The following is a 17,889-nucleotide window of genomic DNA, read 5'->3' on the forward strand; positions in this document are numbered from 1 at the left end:
TATTTGTTTCTTTAAAATGGGTGCAGATTGTGTAACATTGAGAACATAGTGGTGAGTGGTTTTGGCAAAATATAATAGCGGAGAATGTAGAAATAATTCCAAGATACAAAGATGCAATTTCCTCTGTGGAAATTCTACATCTCCAATATAGAAATAATCAGGAAAATCCAAGAGATTTCGGCGATCTAAATACAATTAAAGTGCAAAGTCATTGTTTCGTAATTTATGGTCCTAAATCGACTGTTTAGGGAACCGTTAAACCATTTCCTCTGCAAAAGCTTTAGTATATTAGAAAATAAGTACCACTTAAGAACTCAATGATTCTGAGCCTAACCTAACCCAGAGCAGATTAGGTGTGTAGCCTACGTTACCATGGTGACGTAACCAGATTAAATGTGATCCACTTGAAACTGAGACAGAAAATCAAATTAAGCTCAGAGATAGCTAGCTAACGAATCAATTCTAGCAGTGTTAAAACAGAGATGGCTGCAGGGAGGGTGAGAATATTACAACTGAATGGATTCACGTGTTGTGCAAAGGATACAAAAGAGGTTGGAAGCAGTTATAAAGACTAAAATAAAGAATATTTGTGTCACATTCAGAAAGTGAGATGCAAACTTTGAAATGGTTATATTTCAGTTTTTCACTAGCTGTCCAGTTCAGGGTGTGTTCCTGCCTCGTGTCCAGAGTTCCCGATTCCACCGTGAGCATGAGCAAAAGACGAATGATTGAATGAACTACCAATATCTTAATATACACTAATTGAGCAATTTTTTTACTTGCGATAATGAAATAAATCTCTTGAATGTATTCATGAAATTTGTCCTCTTAATGGTGTGCAAACATTTGCACTCAAATGTAAATTCATTTTATTTTCCTGAAATTTACAGTGCAATGTTTAGTTGTAATCACTTCTTATAAAATGAACTGTTAGAATAATGGCTTTGTATTATGAAGTTATTCTCATATTAAAGACTTTCAGTGCCTGAAATCATCAGATCTCAGAATTCAGTGAGTTCACTGCTGTGTGTCTTCTTTCCCTCGCTCTTCTTGTAGTGTTCAGAGACTGCATGTCTGCACAATTCATCAGTTTTGTCCTGGAATCTGTCCGGACTGAGTGTTCGAGATGTCAGTGATAACACACCTGAGAGAGCTTCTTTAACTTCACACCACTGCTATTAGTTCAGGCAGAGGCATGCCCGAAGATATAAAAAAAAAAAAAAAAAAAAAAAAAAAAAAAAAAAAAACATCAGTGCTGCTGGAAGAAAATAAAAAGGTAGTTATGGATTAAAGGCCTGAACACGAGTACATCATGTCAAGCAAAGCAAAACTGTTGACCTGCATAGGTCAAGTAATGCATAAAGATACATAAATGATTAGTTTAATCAGGGACATAATTAATTAATAAATAAATACTATATATCACTTTTCATACACATTGTAGCTCAAAGTTCTATATATATAGTTCTATATATTTAATATATTCAAGTAGTGAAAAATAATAAAAAATAAAATATACAGAGTATCATTTTAGAAAGAAGTGAAAATAATTCAATCAATATGAGCATAAAAATAATAAAAACACAGATATTGAATAAAGTTAAATGAATATATTTTTAAATAATAATTTTAAAAGGAACAATATATAGTATAGTATACAGTGTATATATATATATATATATATATATATATATATATATATATATATATATATATATTTACCTTCATTTTTTTAAGTTACCATTCATAGAAACATGACGAAATCATTTTTATCCTTTTTCCATTCTTCTTCAACTTATCTGCATTATCTCACACTGCTGCTCGACCTATATATAGGGTTGCTTTTTTTTTTTTTTTTTTTTTTGCCCAGGCTGTGGTTTTTGCCAACGTGGAGCTTGATCTGTGAGGCTGCAGATAGTCACTCTTTTTAATGAGGGTAAAAGTGTGAAGTAGATCAGCTTCATGGGAGAAAAAAAAACACACATAAAACAATTTACGATTTTACATATCCTACATACATTAAGCATACTTTAAGCATACTTTTTTTTTTTTTTTTTTTTACATATTATACATACATTAAGCATACTTTACCTGCAGTGCTGTACAATATTATAATCTAGTTATAAGTGTTTATTGTCATTGTTAGTAACATGTCTTTAAAATTTTATTTTATTAATACAAAATACAAAATAAAGATACATCGTTTGCCTTGGACTTTTGCAAATACAATAATTATGGGGTTGGCCTGGTTGTTGATCTGCCGCAAGTCCAGAAACAGCCCTGGTGGAAGTGTTGCCAGGTCCACAGTTTTCACATAGATTTGGACTACAATTTTTTGTTGTTATTCATGGTTTGTGTGTATTTCATTTTATTTATTGCACAGATATTCTTTATTTGTGACTATATATATGTAATAATGCAGGTCCATTTTAGGACCTTGGTGAAAAGATAGTGAAACTGTGTTTTATTTCCCTTAAACACCCAGAACCCATCAGATTTATATTCCTCACTCTTCCAACTACACACCTTTCTCTAGTAGTGTCAGTGTAGTTACAAAATAATAATAATGATAAGAAGAAGAAGAAGAAGAATTGCAATTACTGAAAAAAATATGATTTAAGTTGAATAACTGAATAATAAACTTAGACTATGTTTATTACATATTTAACCATCACACTACAATGATATGGTGCATTAAGATAATTAAAATTAATGTTTAATACATACTTACCCATGATATTGTTATATGGTTTTAACAGTGATGCTTTAAGGTAACTATGGTTATTATACTGTACCAAAGTTATAATAGATAGCATACAGCTTGATTGCACCATTACCGTGGTTTTACTGTGGTATTTAATATCAGCTGTATGCTACTGTCATGACACTACTGAAAGACATGCTCTGGCATTGGGTTCATATTTGATATAGAAGAAGGAACTGTTTTGTTTGTTCGTTGTTGTTTTTTTTTTTTTTCAAATTCAAGTTCTTTGTGATACACACATAATCAGATTGCCTATACATTAAATTATCATACTGCTGTGACAGTTTAGACTCTAAAAATGTGAGCGACAGAAAAATATAACTATAACTATAAACTATAAACAAAGAATACAACACTTGGGGGCATGCTGTTATAGGAAAATGATCGACGACAGGGTGGTGTGATATGGCCTGACATACAGCGGAGTTAAGGTTACACCCAGAAGTTGATTATTTTCCTATAACTGCATGTCCTGAGGTGTTTTATTCCTCTTGTACCATAGAAATTGCCAAGAATTACAAATTTTTTATTGATTAAAGACTGACACATCATGCTCTTTCGTCTCTTATATTTATGTTTCATGTTGTGGAATGTCCACAAAACAAGTTAGTTCCCATTATCACTTGCTTTATAGCTGCTATAACACAAGTGATAACGTTCCCTCGAGAGCCTTTCGTTTTTCCTCTTTCTTACATTAATTAGACAGAATTAATCTTGTCATGCTCCTGAGAAAACACAAACTGCAAACTCCTCCGTGCTGAAGACTCTTCCATGGTGGAAAACGTACCAACTTTGACAAAGCACTGACACTAGAGGCTCCTTCCATAAATCTACCAGAGAAGTCTCAATATCAATGATTATACAATATGTTTCTCTTTGTTAAATAACAGTTTATTATTAGGATTAGATCATGTACACCATCTGCTGTTGAAGTTCCTCCAAATTAGTTGTTACTATAGAAACAATATCATATTAGAGGAGCGTTTTAATATGAACCTTTGATTTGAATTAATGCCGGCACTACTGTCAGAGCTGCGGGTATAGAAAATTAATCAACACTTTCTGAGCAATCAGATTTGGGAATTCAACATTGTTATAAATACAATATATGGCCAAAAGTTTGTGGACACCTGACCATCACACGCATATGTGCTTGTTGAACATCCCATTCCAGATTTAGTGCCTCTTTGCTGGTATAATAACCTCCACTCTTCTGCGAAGTCTTTCCACTAGATGTTGGAGCGTGGCTGTAGAGATTTGTGATCATTCAGCTACAAGAGCATTAGTGAGATCAGGCACTGATGTTGGTGAGGAGGTCTGGGGTGCAGTCGGTGTTCCAGTTCATCCCAAAGGTGTTCAGTGGGGTTGAGGTCAGGGCTCTGTGCAGGACACTCGAGTTCTTCCACTCCAACTTTAAACACACCATGTCTTCATGGAGCTCGCTTTGTGTACAGGGGCACTGCATTGCTGGAACAGGTTTCTGTCTCAGTTCCAGTGAAGGGAAATTGTAATGCTACAGTAATACAAAGACATTCTACAGAATTGTGTGCTTCTAACTCTGTGGCAACAGTTTGAGGAAGAACCAAATATGGGTGTGATGATCAGAAGTCCACATACGTTTGGCCATATAATGTGTGTATTAATAAAAAAAAAAACTAGACATTTAGAGGACTTTGTAGAATTTGAGAGGGAGTTTTGTTGTTTAGGGTTTTATCACACAGACCTGGCAACCCTTGCTGGTGTTTATCATGTTGATCAGGTTAATTGTGCGTTTGGCTTCCTGGTGTATTTAGGCTACTTGTTCACCAGCACTAGTGCCACATAACCAGGACTAACAGTCACAACTTTCTGCTCGTGCCGTTGTTATGAAACGTGTGCAGTTGTTATGACGCGTTATAACCGTTAGGTCGCAGTGTGCGTTGTAAACACGCAGCTCTAACTGCAAAATCTCCATTTTGAATGTTTTTATGGCAAAGTTAGCGCTTATTCGCAGCTGGTTGAAATATTAAAGTGATCGCAGGAATCGAGAGGGCTGATTTCTCTAATCACTGGCGCTTGTTATTGTCGGATTTTAATTGTGGCTGCACAGTTGTTTTTCTGCGCTGTTTTGAAGTTGTGAGATTGTTGAAACCACTCGGCTGCAGGAGAAGTGCTCGGTGTTGCTAACGGCTAGCAGCGGGGGATAAAAAAACAAAAATAAAACAAAACCATGTCAGATGATGCATCAAAACAAAACAGGAACTTAAACACCGAATGGTAGGTATTGTTTTTTGACAATTTTGGACTGATTTTACTAAGTGGTGTACCTCGAAAAAAAAAAATCTGGTTAATTTTGCCCCGAAATAAATCGCTGCCACTTAGCGAGTTTAGCTTAGCTTAGCTTAGCTTAGCTAGCGAAGCTGCATTGCGCTGGCCGTGACACGATGACATTGCTGGGCTTGTTGTCATTTTGACCTTCTAACTTAAATATAGTTCAGCATGAAAGAGTGTACGCACTGTTACTATTCTGCTTACATCTGCAACATTTTTCTGAGTGTGTGTGAGTGAGCCACGACTCCAATAGCAGGCCTCTCTCTTATGGTATCAGTTACCGTGATAGCTTAGTTTAGCCAACCGTAACCTGTGGCTGCGTCCCAAACTGCGTCTTAACGAGTGCAAGAGTACTAAATAGTGCGCAAAAGAAACACTACACACCTATAGTACTTCTATACTAGTCTGTTTTGGATTATAGCCCAGCTTCTCCTGTTTATAGGTTCCAGCACACTGACAGCTATGTTATCTGCATGAAGGGTTTGTTATTGAGCTGTGATTGAGTCAGGTGTGTTATTACAGGTAAACACAGGTGATTAAAAAGCTGCTGAAATCAAAACTAGTGTTTCAGAGACTACTGTATACATCCCTTAGTGTTATAGACACCAATACTATAGTGTATATAGAATAAAAATAGAGTTGGAGATAGTCTTGTTTATTGTTTATCGCCTCTTTCGGGAAAGCGATTCAGATTTTTTTTTAATGACTCATCCTGTACTAGCCTTGTGTCCGTCCAATTAAATGCTCTCCAGATCATATATGCCCCGCCCCCCTTTGCTTTACAATAGCAGGTCATTAGCAACAAACTTGTGGAGCGTTCAAATCATGTCAGAAAGATCGTATTTCCGCGTTAAACGCACATGAACGGCATCACAAAGTCGTAATTACGAGTGGGAAACTCAGGATTTTCTTTGAGCGCTGAGTTCCCGAGTTGGGGGCGTGGCAGTAAGAAAACACGGTGGAATCAACGGATGCAACGTCTGTAGTAAATTTGTTGAAATTGAATGTATTTAGTAGTGACGTGTCTTTGTCAGGCTTTTTTATTTACAATAAAACAAGCTGATTGCCTGCACAAAATACATTATTATTGTACAATTACGATATAATATGTAACGCCAAAGTTTACAGTGGCTTCATAAATTGATTAAAAACATAAAAAAAGCAAAATACAGCTGATGTGCGTGCTTTGTTCGTCGTTTTCTAGAAGTAGCATTAAAAAAAAAAAACTTGCTTTATTTTTTGTAGTTAATTAAGAGAAGCTACACCGCCATCTTGCTCCGACCCAAGTGACTCGAACGCGCCTGATGTCGTAAATACGACTTCGGGACTCGTGAATACGAACGTCCCCGGAGCACTTGAACACACAGATGGTTCATGATTCGTCACGTGTTTCTGGCTGCGTGTCTTCCCGCACACTATTCCCTTTCAGTTAAAAAAAAAGACATGGATGGAGTTTATTCATTTCGTAGAGGGTGGGTTCTGTTCGAATTAGCTGTGATGTGAGAGTATTTTACAAACTTCACCGTATCGATGTATCGAGGGCGTGGCGTATCACGAGCGCTATAGGCTGTTGTGTAAATCAGGCAAGAATTCCAAGCATGTCCTGTTTCAAAAGGAAATATGTCCACACTCCAAATCAAACTTTAAAGACATTCGGTGTAACTTAATTACAGTCTATCATAATTAAATATCATATGATGTCATATTAACTCTGTCTTTAATAGTAACATAGACGTCCGTGTCAGATTTAGTGCTAATAGCGTGTTCCAGTCATTTTACTTTTCACGCAGGTGTTTGTAAGTGTAGGAGAATAGGATTGCTTAAGCAGCAGTTCAGCAGTTCAGGCGGAAAAAATATTCAAAAATAATTCACTCCAGCTAAATCAGATAGAAAAGATAATGTGTATTGGGTTGCTTGTGGGTGCAAAATAGCTTTTCTTTTTTTTAAACAGTCGTGACCTACATTTTTAACATGCATATTGCCATTTTCTGTATGAGCAAATGCAAATGCACACAGTCAGCTCAAGAATTATTGGCACCCATCATGAAAATGAGGCTGCCAGTGATTTTTGTGCTGAAGCCTCCCCTGGAGAGAAGAACAGCACCGAGTCTCTTTTTGTGGTGTCCGGTCCAAGAGGATTTTGGACTGTCATGCAAGCAGAACATTTTTTAGGCTTGCATACTGAATTTATGATAATCTTTTCAAGAGCTGCTAGAACCTCCCACATCTGCTCCATGCTCATGCCCTCTCTTCTGGCTAAATATTCAGTTGTTCTAGTCTTTTGAAACTGTTTTTTTTATTATTATTAGTAGTAGTATTATTATTATTTTAAATTATGGCTTTGATTATGTCTGAGGATATTTAATTTTTTTTATATAAAGAAAGAAAAGTGTTTTGTTTTGATGTAAAATAATTATTAGGGGTGCTGATATTTTTGCTGCATATTGTTTTTTAAAGAATACTAATTTAAAAAAACATTGTTAGCGCAGAGGTAAGTAGTTTCTCCCATTGTTTTAGTCAAACATTTTAATCAGTGTATTTAATGTTTATTGTGTAATTTTTGCCCATAATTTTTAAGGGTTCCAATAATTCTGGGGTTAAAAACAGTTCAGGAGTATGAGCAGAAACTATTACAGTGATTAGGAAAGAAAGGTAAAGGTAATTATATTAAATGTTTAGTAGTTGAAAAACACATCTACCGAGTTTTTAATTTTAAAGCTCGTCTCCTTTGGGTTCCACCACAGCATTGAGAGATGGAGCCGGGAGGTGTGAAGAACAGCACGAAGAGAGATGAGCATTTGATGACGCTGAATTTCAGCGAGAGCCCAGCTGAGGGAGTTTTGCATAACGGAGCACGCAGCACCATGTCATTTGCCCCAACCACTGTAGTGCCTCCTGTCAGTCCCCTGTTGCAGCCTGTGACTGGAGATCTCCCCAATGGTGTGAGCAACACGCCTCCTCCAGAGGATATCACCATCACCTTGCCATCCCCCCTGGAGCTCTTCGTGGAGGATGCGGATCTGAAAATGGTTGGGAAGGACTTGAGGTCTCAACAGTCCTTTCAGCAGCAGTCCTCCGTGGGGCTCTACAGCTTGGGGGATAACTTCTCACGTCTGGAGGCCAGCATCGCTGATCTCAACAGCTCCTTGCCATCTGTGGATTCCTTAATCGGAGGAGGGGATCCTAGTCTGTTCCCCCTGAAAAATGAGGACTTCTCACCAATGGGGAAAGGGGAAATGGATCTAGAGCAGGATCCTTTCGGGAAAGATGTGGATGCCAGTAACCCGAAGCTCTTCGGCGAGAACACCATGGACCTTCTGCAAGAGTTCGACTTGCCCGAGTCTCCCACAGATTTCTATGTGGGAGATGATGAATTCCCCCCGTTGGTCGATGACTCTCTGCTAGGAGTCATCGTTTCAGACAAGGACTCGAAGTCTGTAGACTCGGTGAGCACCAGCACCACCACTAACATCAACAGCGTCAACGGTGCCACCAGCTCAACTCCCTCCAGTGTGTCCACAAACAGCCCATCCCTGGTAGTCAAGCAGGAGAAGGAGACCATGATCCACCTGTGTACTCCGGGCGTGATCAAGCAGGAGAACACCAGCGAGAGGAGCTTCTGTCAGATGACCCCAGACCTGTCGAGCACAGTTAGGAACGTTTCCATTGCCATCTGTGGTGTCAGCACATCCAGCGGTCAGAGCTACCACTTTGGAAGCCCCGTGTCCAGCGGCAGCCAGCAGAAAGATCAGAAACCCGTTTTTAACGTGTACACGCCGCAGGCTACAGGTGACGAGTGGGGCCGGGGTTTCATTAATGCAAGCACGATGCAGCAGAGGGCAAGCAACAGCTTCACCGCCACCCAGAGCTTCGGCACCAACTATGCCAGGTAAGGACAGACAAAGTTTTTTGTGCAGTTTATCATGCAGTGCCGTTATGCTGCTTTCGTTATGACAGTAGACGGAAGAAGCTAACCCGGATATTTTATGTTTTTAAATGGAGCAGTGAGAGAAAATTGGGTCTTGAGAAAAGTTCCATTACAAATTCAACTTTCTTGACTTTTCCTAACATGCTGAACATGCTGTAGCAGTGAAACAAATCGGATCATTTCTGATTTTGATTCATAATTCGATTCATAGGCTTATGTGGTGAACTGTTTGGTAGCATTTCTCATTTATGCCAACATTAGCTAACCACCGTAACCACGTTTGACAAATGATAACCTAGTTTGGAAGGTAAGTTGATTAGAGGTGTCTAGTTGTCTCTGTAAGTTGTTGATATAATTAGATCTTAGAAATTTAGATACATGCAATGGGTGGAACACATGATGCTCTCTTCTGTACGTGCCTGGAAGCCACCGTTTCTCGCTTACCTCACTGTTTACCTCGTGCATGTAAACGCAGCATGCAGAAATGGAAGGTTTGGAAAGGCAGAATCAGAAATGTGTTGATAGGCTTCGCTACGGTTGCTTATTTCAGCAAAGTTCCAATCGGTTTACACCCACTGGGGTGTCTTACAAACAAAAACAGGCACAAACCAGTCACGTACACTGGCAGCTGTGGTAAATGGTAAGACAAATGAAAAGAAAAAAAAAGTGTAGTGCATTTCCTCCAGATGCACAGTCAGGAAGTAAAGAGGTCAGACAGCAAGACAAAAGTGGGTTCTGATGCAAGCACTGCTGACTTCACCTACGTCAATTTTTTTATCATCTTTTAACCTCCTACACTCATTTTCACACGGCAGTAATAGAGGTTTTGGTGTTTGTCATGTAATAGATAAAGGCTTGTGCTCATCACACCGCAGTATCATTTTTTTCTTGCTTCTCACGGTAACAAAATATTGCACATTATAATGTGATGGAACTTCAGTATCACAAGGACCACGTGTATTGACCAGTATTAACTTCACATATTTATTATCCTTTAAATATTACGTTTTGCATTGTTTGTGATGGGTGCTAAATCCCCCTCATCTTCCTCCACACATGACGAGAGTGAGCAAAATCTTTTTTTTCTGTTTTTTTGTTTGTTTTTTTAATGGGAACTACCAATTCCAAGATAGCGGGCAGCTCCAATGCTGCATGTTTTTCCTATTTGCTTGTTGCTAACCACACTATTTTAATAATGTAGATATACAAACAAAAATAAAAATACAGCTGGATATATAAATCAGTGTGCATTCTAATTACTGGCACTCAGTGTCATTATTAAAGCTAATGGTGTTACTGGCAGCCTACACATGACTACACAGTCATTAGCTTTGCTTTCAGTATGAATACATTTTGAGAATATTTTTCTCTCCACATCACATGAATCTGATTACTGATCGACCAGTGATACCAGGTGAGAGAAGATGACTCACTGAAACAGAGACTGCAAAAGGGGTTTTGAATACCACAGTAGGAAAGTCAAATTAGCTTTTTTTTTTTTTTTTTTTTTTAATTTAGTTTTTATTTTTTAATTTTTGCTTTTGTTCTGTTGCATGTGTATGTTGGAGTTTTTTTTTTTTTTTTATGATATAGCGTGATTGGCAAACATTTCTACTTTAAGAAGAATTGCAAGCGGTATATCGGCTTAACCGTCATAACGCCCACTACTGTTACAGAGTTTCAAAATTTACGGTCCAGCCTTAGCATTTATGATTTCTGACCCATTGCTACAGCAAAAAAAAATGAGACATCTGAGAAGTACATTTCTTAGATTCAGACCGCGCACAAATAAAAATCACCAATGAAACACTAATTTGCTTAAGTAGAGGTCAGAACGAAGTCTTGCCTTGCTGTTTTCTTGCAGTTACTTGGTACACATCTGAAAACACAAATTCTCTAGCTAGCTAACATTTACCCATGCATCATCTCCGAAACCACCTGCCGTCAGGACTGCATGTATCGTTTGTTCTGTTAGCATCGAGCCATCTCGTCCACCGACACACACTAGGGTTCTGCATTTTCTCTCTGCCTGCTAGGATTTTCTTGTTACAAAGATTGGCAGCTCTGCCATTGCCTGCAGATCTCAGTAATAATCAGTGCTGGTGCTTTTAAAAGGTGTGACAACAAAAGTCCAAAAGTCATGGCATCTGCTAGTAGTGGGGAAAACCAGCTGAATTTGGATTTTTCTTCCTCAGAACCAGTGCATAGTCCAAGTGATTTTCAGTAACATACAGATTGACCTTTGTAAGCAGTTCTCAAAAAAAGCCCCTAACACTGAGTTCATTGTTTACTCTGCATATTAACTAAATAGTAGTCACATCAACCACAAGGAAGTGTCTGTATTACTGCAAGTCAGCAGGCCATTCGAGACACACCCTCTCGCTCACAGAGCCGTGTCAGGCTGAAAATAAACGCCAGAGCGCCTGTGCGAGACTCCACACCAGAGCAGAGAGTAGTAGACCAGGAATTTTTGTCATTCTTCCAACGAGGAAGCGGATAGGAAAAAACACTGACCGGTTCACTAATGACTGCACAGAATTTATTCAGGAGGTACTACGGGTGAAATTCTATGTGGACCTGCTTCATTCCTGACGACAGCTGGATATTATTTGCATTCACACCGATTTATTTGAGTTTAAGAAAGTCCAAAGCAGAGGACATTCATATTCCAGCAAAACCATCATGCAAGAGAGGGCCGCAAATCACAAAGTAGTCAGCCAGACGATTTAGATTATCATGTGATGAGAAAGTGTAGCATGCAGTACGGCAATAAACATAACCTCCAGCAGCCCGGGTCATAAATCTCACCGGGAAGCAGTTAAGTGTCACAGATAACTCTGCAAAAGTGCACAGTCTCTGCAGTGTGAAAAAGCTGCAGTGTGGGAGTTAGTCTTTTCTTCAACACCCATGAACAGTAACGAATTCTACAGCGCAGGGTCCTTCAGAAGCTCGGAAGAATTTAGCTTCAAGTAGGAGTGGGCAATGTGAAATAATATCATATCGAACAAAAATATTATGTCATGATACCTGAAGACATTTCTATGATATGATGCCAGCAAAACACTGGTATTCATGGATGGACAAATCATTTGAAAAATTTAAATTGGTCCATCAGGCAAGTGTGTTTGCCAGGTCGCGTGTTTTGGTTACCCAGAAACCTAAGCGACTAGGCTACAAAGTGGCTAAAGTGATGTAATAACATTTTGTGAACTAGTTAGGTATTACCTAGCTATTAATACTTAAATATTTATCCTCTTTTAATAAGGTTTCTAATGTAACACATCTCGACAAAAAGTCAGCAAGTCATTAGCCAACTTTTCAGCTATGAGATATGGTGTTCTGTCCTCGAATTGAACGTGAAAGATATTATTCGATTCTGATGTCTGACATCTCTATTTAGTCAGAATCAGAAAATGTATTATAATTTATATTATAAATTATAATGCAATGTAGTTGCAGTCACTAATATTATAGTTTAGTCTTTTTTTTTTTTTTTTTTTTTGCTTAATTACCCATTAACAAATTCAGGAATGTTGACAGAACTGAAGTGCAGATTGTAAATAAAAATAACAAGTTATTAGCTGTAAGTTCATTATATTTTTCATTATAAAATTGAAATAAAATAAAATAAAATTACAAATTAAATAAAATAAAATTACAAATTAGATGAAAACGTATTACGAAATACAACATGCTTTATTTTTATCAATTTTAAAGCTGCAGACGCCACGCTTTCGCGATGACATTGAAATCATTCCAACTTGGTAGCTTGCGTAATAGTTGGAGTCTGTCGGTGATTCCCGATACTATCGCCAAACGTCCCGAGCCTACTGTGTACTCTAATTAATCTGCTTAGTACAAACTGTTCTCCCGAACAACAGATCGTGACTCGGTTGATGTGTGTGTGTGTAGTGCAGCAGGTGGTGGGATTCAGAGCGAGTAGCTCTTGCTATTGTTACAACATCGAGATGTGTTGCATCACCATGACATGCGTTAAGTTTAAACATGGCTAAATATCAAATAAAAACTTTAGTTTTGTGAAAGGTTTTAAAAATCCTAAAAATCCTAAAAATTTAAAAAATAGCCTAAACATGAAATCTGCCTGTTTCTGGCTACTACACGATTCAAGCATTGGCATTTTAAACAAAACTGTCAAAACTGATCTTAATAATGTGTTTTTAAATGTTTGCCAAATAAAGTACAAAATTACCATTGAATCAGAGATTGTAATAGATATTAAAATACTGACAATAAGCACAGTATCTCAGGAAAATGTATTGTGACTTAATGTGTCACGATATTAATACTGTGTCATTAGTATTGATCACTAGTTTAAAAACTGGTGTGTATTAAAAAAGGGCAGAAGCTGATGTTTTGTTGAACGGTGTTGCTATGGCATCTGAGGTTATCGTGTTCTCTGATGTGGAGTGTAAACTGTGTCAAGGTTTCAGTGTTTCGACAGTTTGTGGTTTAATTTATAATCTTAAGGTGTGCATGCAGAAGTTCACTTTCCCTATTGGAATATGGACTGAGCGATTATTTCAGATGAGACGTAAGATTATTCAAGAGGAAAAAACATTTAGCACGCTGGATAATTTGCATGGGTCACACATGTGCAAAGGTTGTTTAGTTTTCTCTGTTTTTAATAGACATTGCAGAGCTGTGTTTTGATAAACATCCAAAAATGAAGTGATTATTTTAGCCTGGACAGCGAACGCTGTTACAACGCTATAGAAGAGCTGTTAGGAGGGCTCAGGAAGCTCTTTAAAAAGCCATACTCTCTGTAAATACATCATAAACTGAGAGGAGCTGGTGGTTGAAGGAGAGCAGTCGCAGTCGTGTGGCGGCTCACGGCCAGCAGCAACAGATGGTGAAACAGAAGGGTGGACTCATCTTAAGTGTTCATGTGGGCTTGATTATCTGGCCTTTTTGGTGCGCAGGATTCGAGTGGGAGTCAGGTTTTGTGTTTTCGCCGGTGAGTCTGTACATGCGTGACATTTAACGCCAGGCTAGGCTACGCTCTGAAGCTTAATGGCTTGGCATCGGGTCAGAGATGGCACCGAGTTCTCACGAAAGCACTCACACAATCACAGCCAGACTGGTTTTACATGCGTGTGATCACGAATGTGCGATTGCTTCGAGGCGTCGCTTTTGTCTCTTCTTCAGTCTGGCGGTGCGTCTCAGTGTGAATCAGGTGCTCGTGTGTAGATGAGCTTCAGCTCCAGCGATCCTCCCTCACTTACATGAGTTTATCCTGACTCATCAGCATGACTGAGATGGCCAGAGCCGCCTCTCCTTCAGCTCTGCATAGCTAACGTGTTATTTGTTTTTGTTTTTTTTTCCCCTTGCTGTTCGTTTTCTTTCCCGCTCAGGTTCTCCTCCTCCAAACACACACCCACGGATGTCGTTTTAACACTCTCTAACCAGTTCACAAATGAGAACTTTGGACTGTAAACTGTCTGACAGTTTTCTAGCCAAAGTGATACTGCACATGTTGTATGTGATAATTAGGATAAACTACAGCTGCATGAATCATGATTATGTAGCTCGATATTAAAGTCCTGATTATTATTACTTCTTTTTTATTTTATTTTATTTTATTTTATATATATATATATATATATATATATATATATATATAAAGCAAGCTCAATACCTCTATTTCTACGAACTCCTCTGTATACCCTAAATCCTTAAACAGAACAAAGCTGGCACTTTATCTCTTAGTTTAGCTGGAAGTTTGTCTCTTAAATGCGAAACACATTCGTTTGAAATAAGTTAATAAATAAATATGCAGCTGCAGCATGTCACTGTAGCCAGTGTAGGTGTATGCTGCATTATCTAGTGATCTTTAATGTTGCACTATTAAAAGTGGCTTTGCGTGCAGTTTCAGTGGAAAATTAAGCACCCTGTAATTCATCACACAGTTCATCGATACGGCAGAGGAGCGTGCGCAGATGGTGTTGGGTTTAACAAACACAGCGGTAAAAATAGTCCGCTTAAAGATGTCGAAAATCTAGCTAGCTAAGTGTGATTAAGCCTTGATCAAGTTGTTGAAATGGACATAAGTCTGATCAGTTCAGTTTCTTGTCATAAACGTATAACTCTTCATGAGAATACTTTTAGTAAATTGTCGCTTATTTTGTGGAATTTGTTTTTTTCCCCAGAAGTACCAAAGGCAAAGGTGGGCAGGGCGTTCACTTGCGATGGCATGCTATTATCTCAGGATAATATTAATCCAGGTTAAGATAATTCCTGGTGAGATTAATACAGAGATGACTTCACGGTAATTAATGACTCATAAAACTGTTTGTTTTGTAAAAACAGTCACATCTAATTATGTGTAAATGTTTGCTTTTTTTAATGATATTGCTGTTGAACACAGAAGGACTGCTGGATGGGTGGGACTTCTGAAAAACCTGTCAGTCTGTAAAAGACTGAAAAAGACTGATAGAAAGATAGACATAGTTATTACATATTAAATGATTACAGTATAGCAGTTGCCTTTGAGCCATCAGTGTGTTCAATTTTTAAATGCAGTTTTCTCCTTTTTAGAGTTTTTAAAATGTTACAACTCTACTTGTGGTTGAGAAACATATTTCAGTTCAGGTTCAGAAACATATTTCAGTTCAGGAAAACTTCCATCATGTGAATGAATTTCCCAGGCCACTATACATATTTAGCCATCCTGGAAGAGACCACTCCTATCAGGATAGAAATATTTCATCATAGGATAAAGGAGATTAGTCAGAAGGGCTTTACTAAAATGTGCCTGCAGCATAACAGAGCCACAAGTTTTTCCCTTTAATTTGTCAGCCATCTTTTCATTATGCAAAAAAATATATATATCGCCCATAATTATAGGGAGTTAATTATTCTTTTTTTTTTTTTTTTAGCTTGATTAGTAGGTAGTGAGTTTTTCAGTTATCGCAGTGCGAATTTTTCACTTCGTATTCAGAATATATTTAATAGTATAAAAAAGCATTTTGTCAAGTTTAGCATTTAACAGTCCGAAATAGTTAAGAAATGTATTGCAGAGCAACACATCAGCTAGCAACAGAAAAGAAAAGCATTCGCCCCATCGTCTGAAGATTACAGCACAGTAAAATTCTTTTCTTTGCATATCCCAGCTTGTTTATTAGGTTGGGGTCGGAGCGCGGGGTCAGCCGTGATACAGCACCCCTGGAGCAGAGAGGCTTAAGGGCCTAGCAGTGGCAGCGTGGCAGTGCTGGGGCTTGAACCCCTGACCTTCTGATCAGCAACACAGAGCCTTAACTACTGAGCCACCACTGGCCTTGTCTTCGAAATTGGCCGTGCTCTCTGGGTGGGAGGGGCATACTCTCTCTCCCCTGTCAATGACAGAAACACTAGCCACTCGTGGGCATCTGTGAGCTCATGTATGTGGAATAGCGCTTTCCCACAAGTGTGTTACGCCACACTGTGATGCAGCATGAGCAGCGGTTTGAAAATTCACATGTCTCAGAGGAAGCACATGTTAGCCTTGACCCTCCCTGTCTGCTAGCTGTTGTATGATAGCGGAGAGCTGACTGGTGGGTGGAAACTGGGGAGAAAAAGAGGGTCAGCTTGTTAATTTTGGTTTAATATTAGTGTTGTAAAAGTGTCTATATTTATGACTTCAGTGTCACTGATTATCAGCGCTCAGTTACTCATTACCATGCCTAACTGTTGTATAATGTTTCTTTCATCTGAGAGAAGACTTGCTTTTGCGTTCTCATTACTCAGTGCTTTGATAGTTAGCTGGTGTGCAGCTTTAATGGTGTAACAGTTGTCTCAAATAGGTATTAAAAAGTCTTCAAATAGATATTAAAAAGCACTCAACTGAATTGAAACATACACTGAGCTCATGGACGCTGGTGGAGAGAGAGAGTGGGTGGGGCACGCAGAGCTTTACTTAAGTGCACGTAAATAGGGAATCATTAGCTTGTCTGTCTCTGAGGAGAAATGTGGTAACTGGACCGTAAAGCTGAGTCTCTCAGGCAGGGTTTCAGAGTACATGTAAAAATAAAGAAATTAACAAAAGCAACTGAAATTTCAACCACAACCGAGATCACTGTTTTTATTGAAGTCATCTGTGCTGATGGACAGCAAACGTTTTGTGTTTGTCAGTGTAATAAATGTGTACTGGTAGCCCCATCACAGCTATTACATAAATTACAAATTAATCATTAAATTCTGTAATGAATTACTTTATGATGTAAATATAATGACTTCTCATTATCTACAAATGTTAATCATATCATTTCACCTAACTGTCATAGAGCCATCAGCAGGAAGTGAGACTAATAAACCAAACTTTTGATTATTCCTCCTACAGCATTCATCAGATTCATACCTAATTTGGTCAACATGAGATGAAGATATCCATGATGCAAAATTGCAAAGGAAATGTGGCTATATCGAATGATGTTGCCATCAATTAACGTCACCCCACGCAAGCAGGAAATGCGGCATAGTACCTCTGTACATCTTGTGGTGTGGTGTAAACTTCACATGTATGTTAAATGATGGGGCATAATCACGTACACATGCCATTAGTGAGGCCTGGTGGGGCTCGATAGCGCCCCCCGTTGGCATTTTGTTTCACTTCCATGCACCAAATATGGTAGGGTCTTTTTAAGACAGACAGATTTCACACTTATATTCATTATCACCATGCAGCAGGAAGTCGGACATTTTGGATTTTTTGCATTTTGACAGATAAATAATTTCAGATTTAATTTCAGAGTTTTGTACTTTTTACTACTTGTACAATAATAAACCATTTTGCAGATTTTATTTTTCTAATTCCAAGTTTAGTTTTAAGATTATACAAAATAAAAATAAATAAAAATTTGAAGACATTAAATAAAGTATTTTCTATTGTAAC

General features: G+C 38.2%; 1 protein-coding gene across 1 annotated transcript in view; it reads left to right on the forward strand.

Moving 5' to 3' along the window:
• The first annotated feature begins 4,644 nt into the window (after positions 1-4,644).
• Positions 4,645-17,889, forward strand: part of nr3c1 (nuclear receptor subfamily 3, group C, member 1 (glucocorticoid receptor)) — a 37,106-nt gene continuing 23,861 nt past the window's right edge. The window contains exons 1-2 of the mRNA XM_026918772.3: positions 4,645-5,020; positions 7,819-8,963. Coding sequence (XP_026774573.2) covers positions 7,828-8,963 — 1,136 coding nt within the window. The 5' untranslated portion in view covers positions 4,645-5,020; positions 7,819-7,827. The remainder of the gene's footprint in view (positions 5,021-7,818; positions 8,964-17,889) is intronic.

This window comes from Pangasianodon hypophthalmus, chromosome 9 (assembly GCF_027358585.1).
Source record: "Pangasianodon hypophthalmus isolate fPanHyp1 chromosome 9, fPanHyp1.pri, whole genome shotgun sequence".
Taxonomy (NCBI): domain Eukaryota; kingdom Metazoa; phylum Chordata; class Actinopteri; order Siluriformes; family Pangasiidae; genus Pangasianodon; species Pangasianodon hypophthalmus.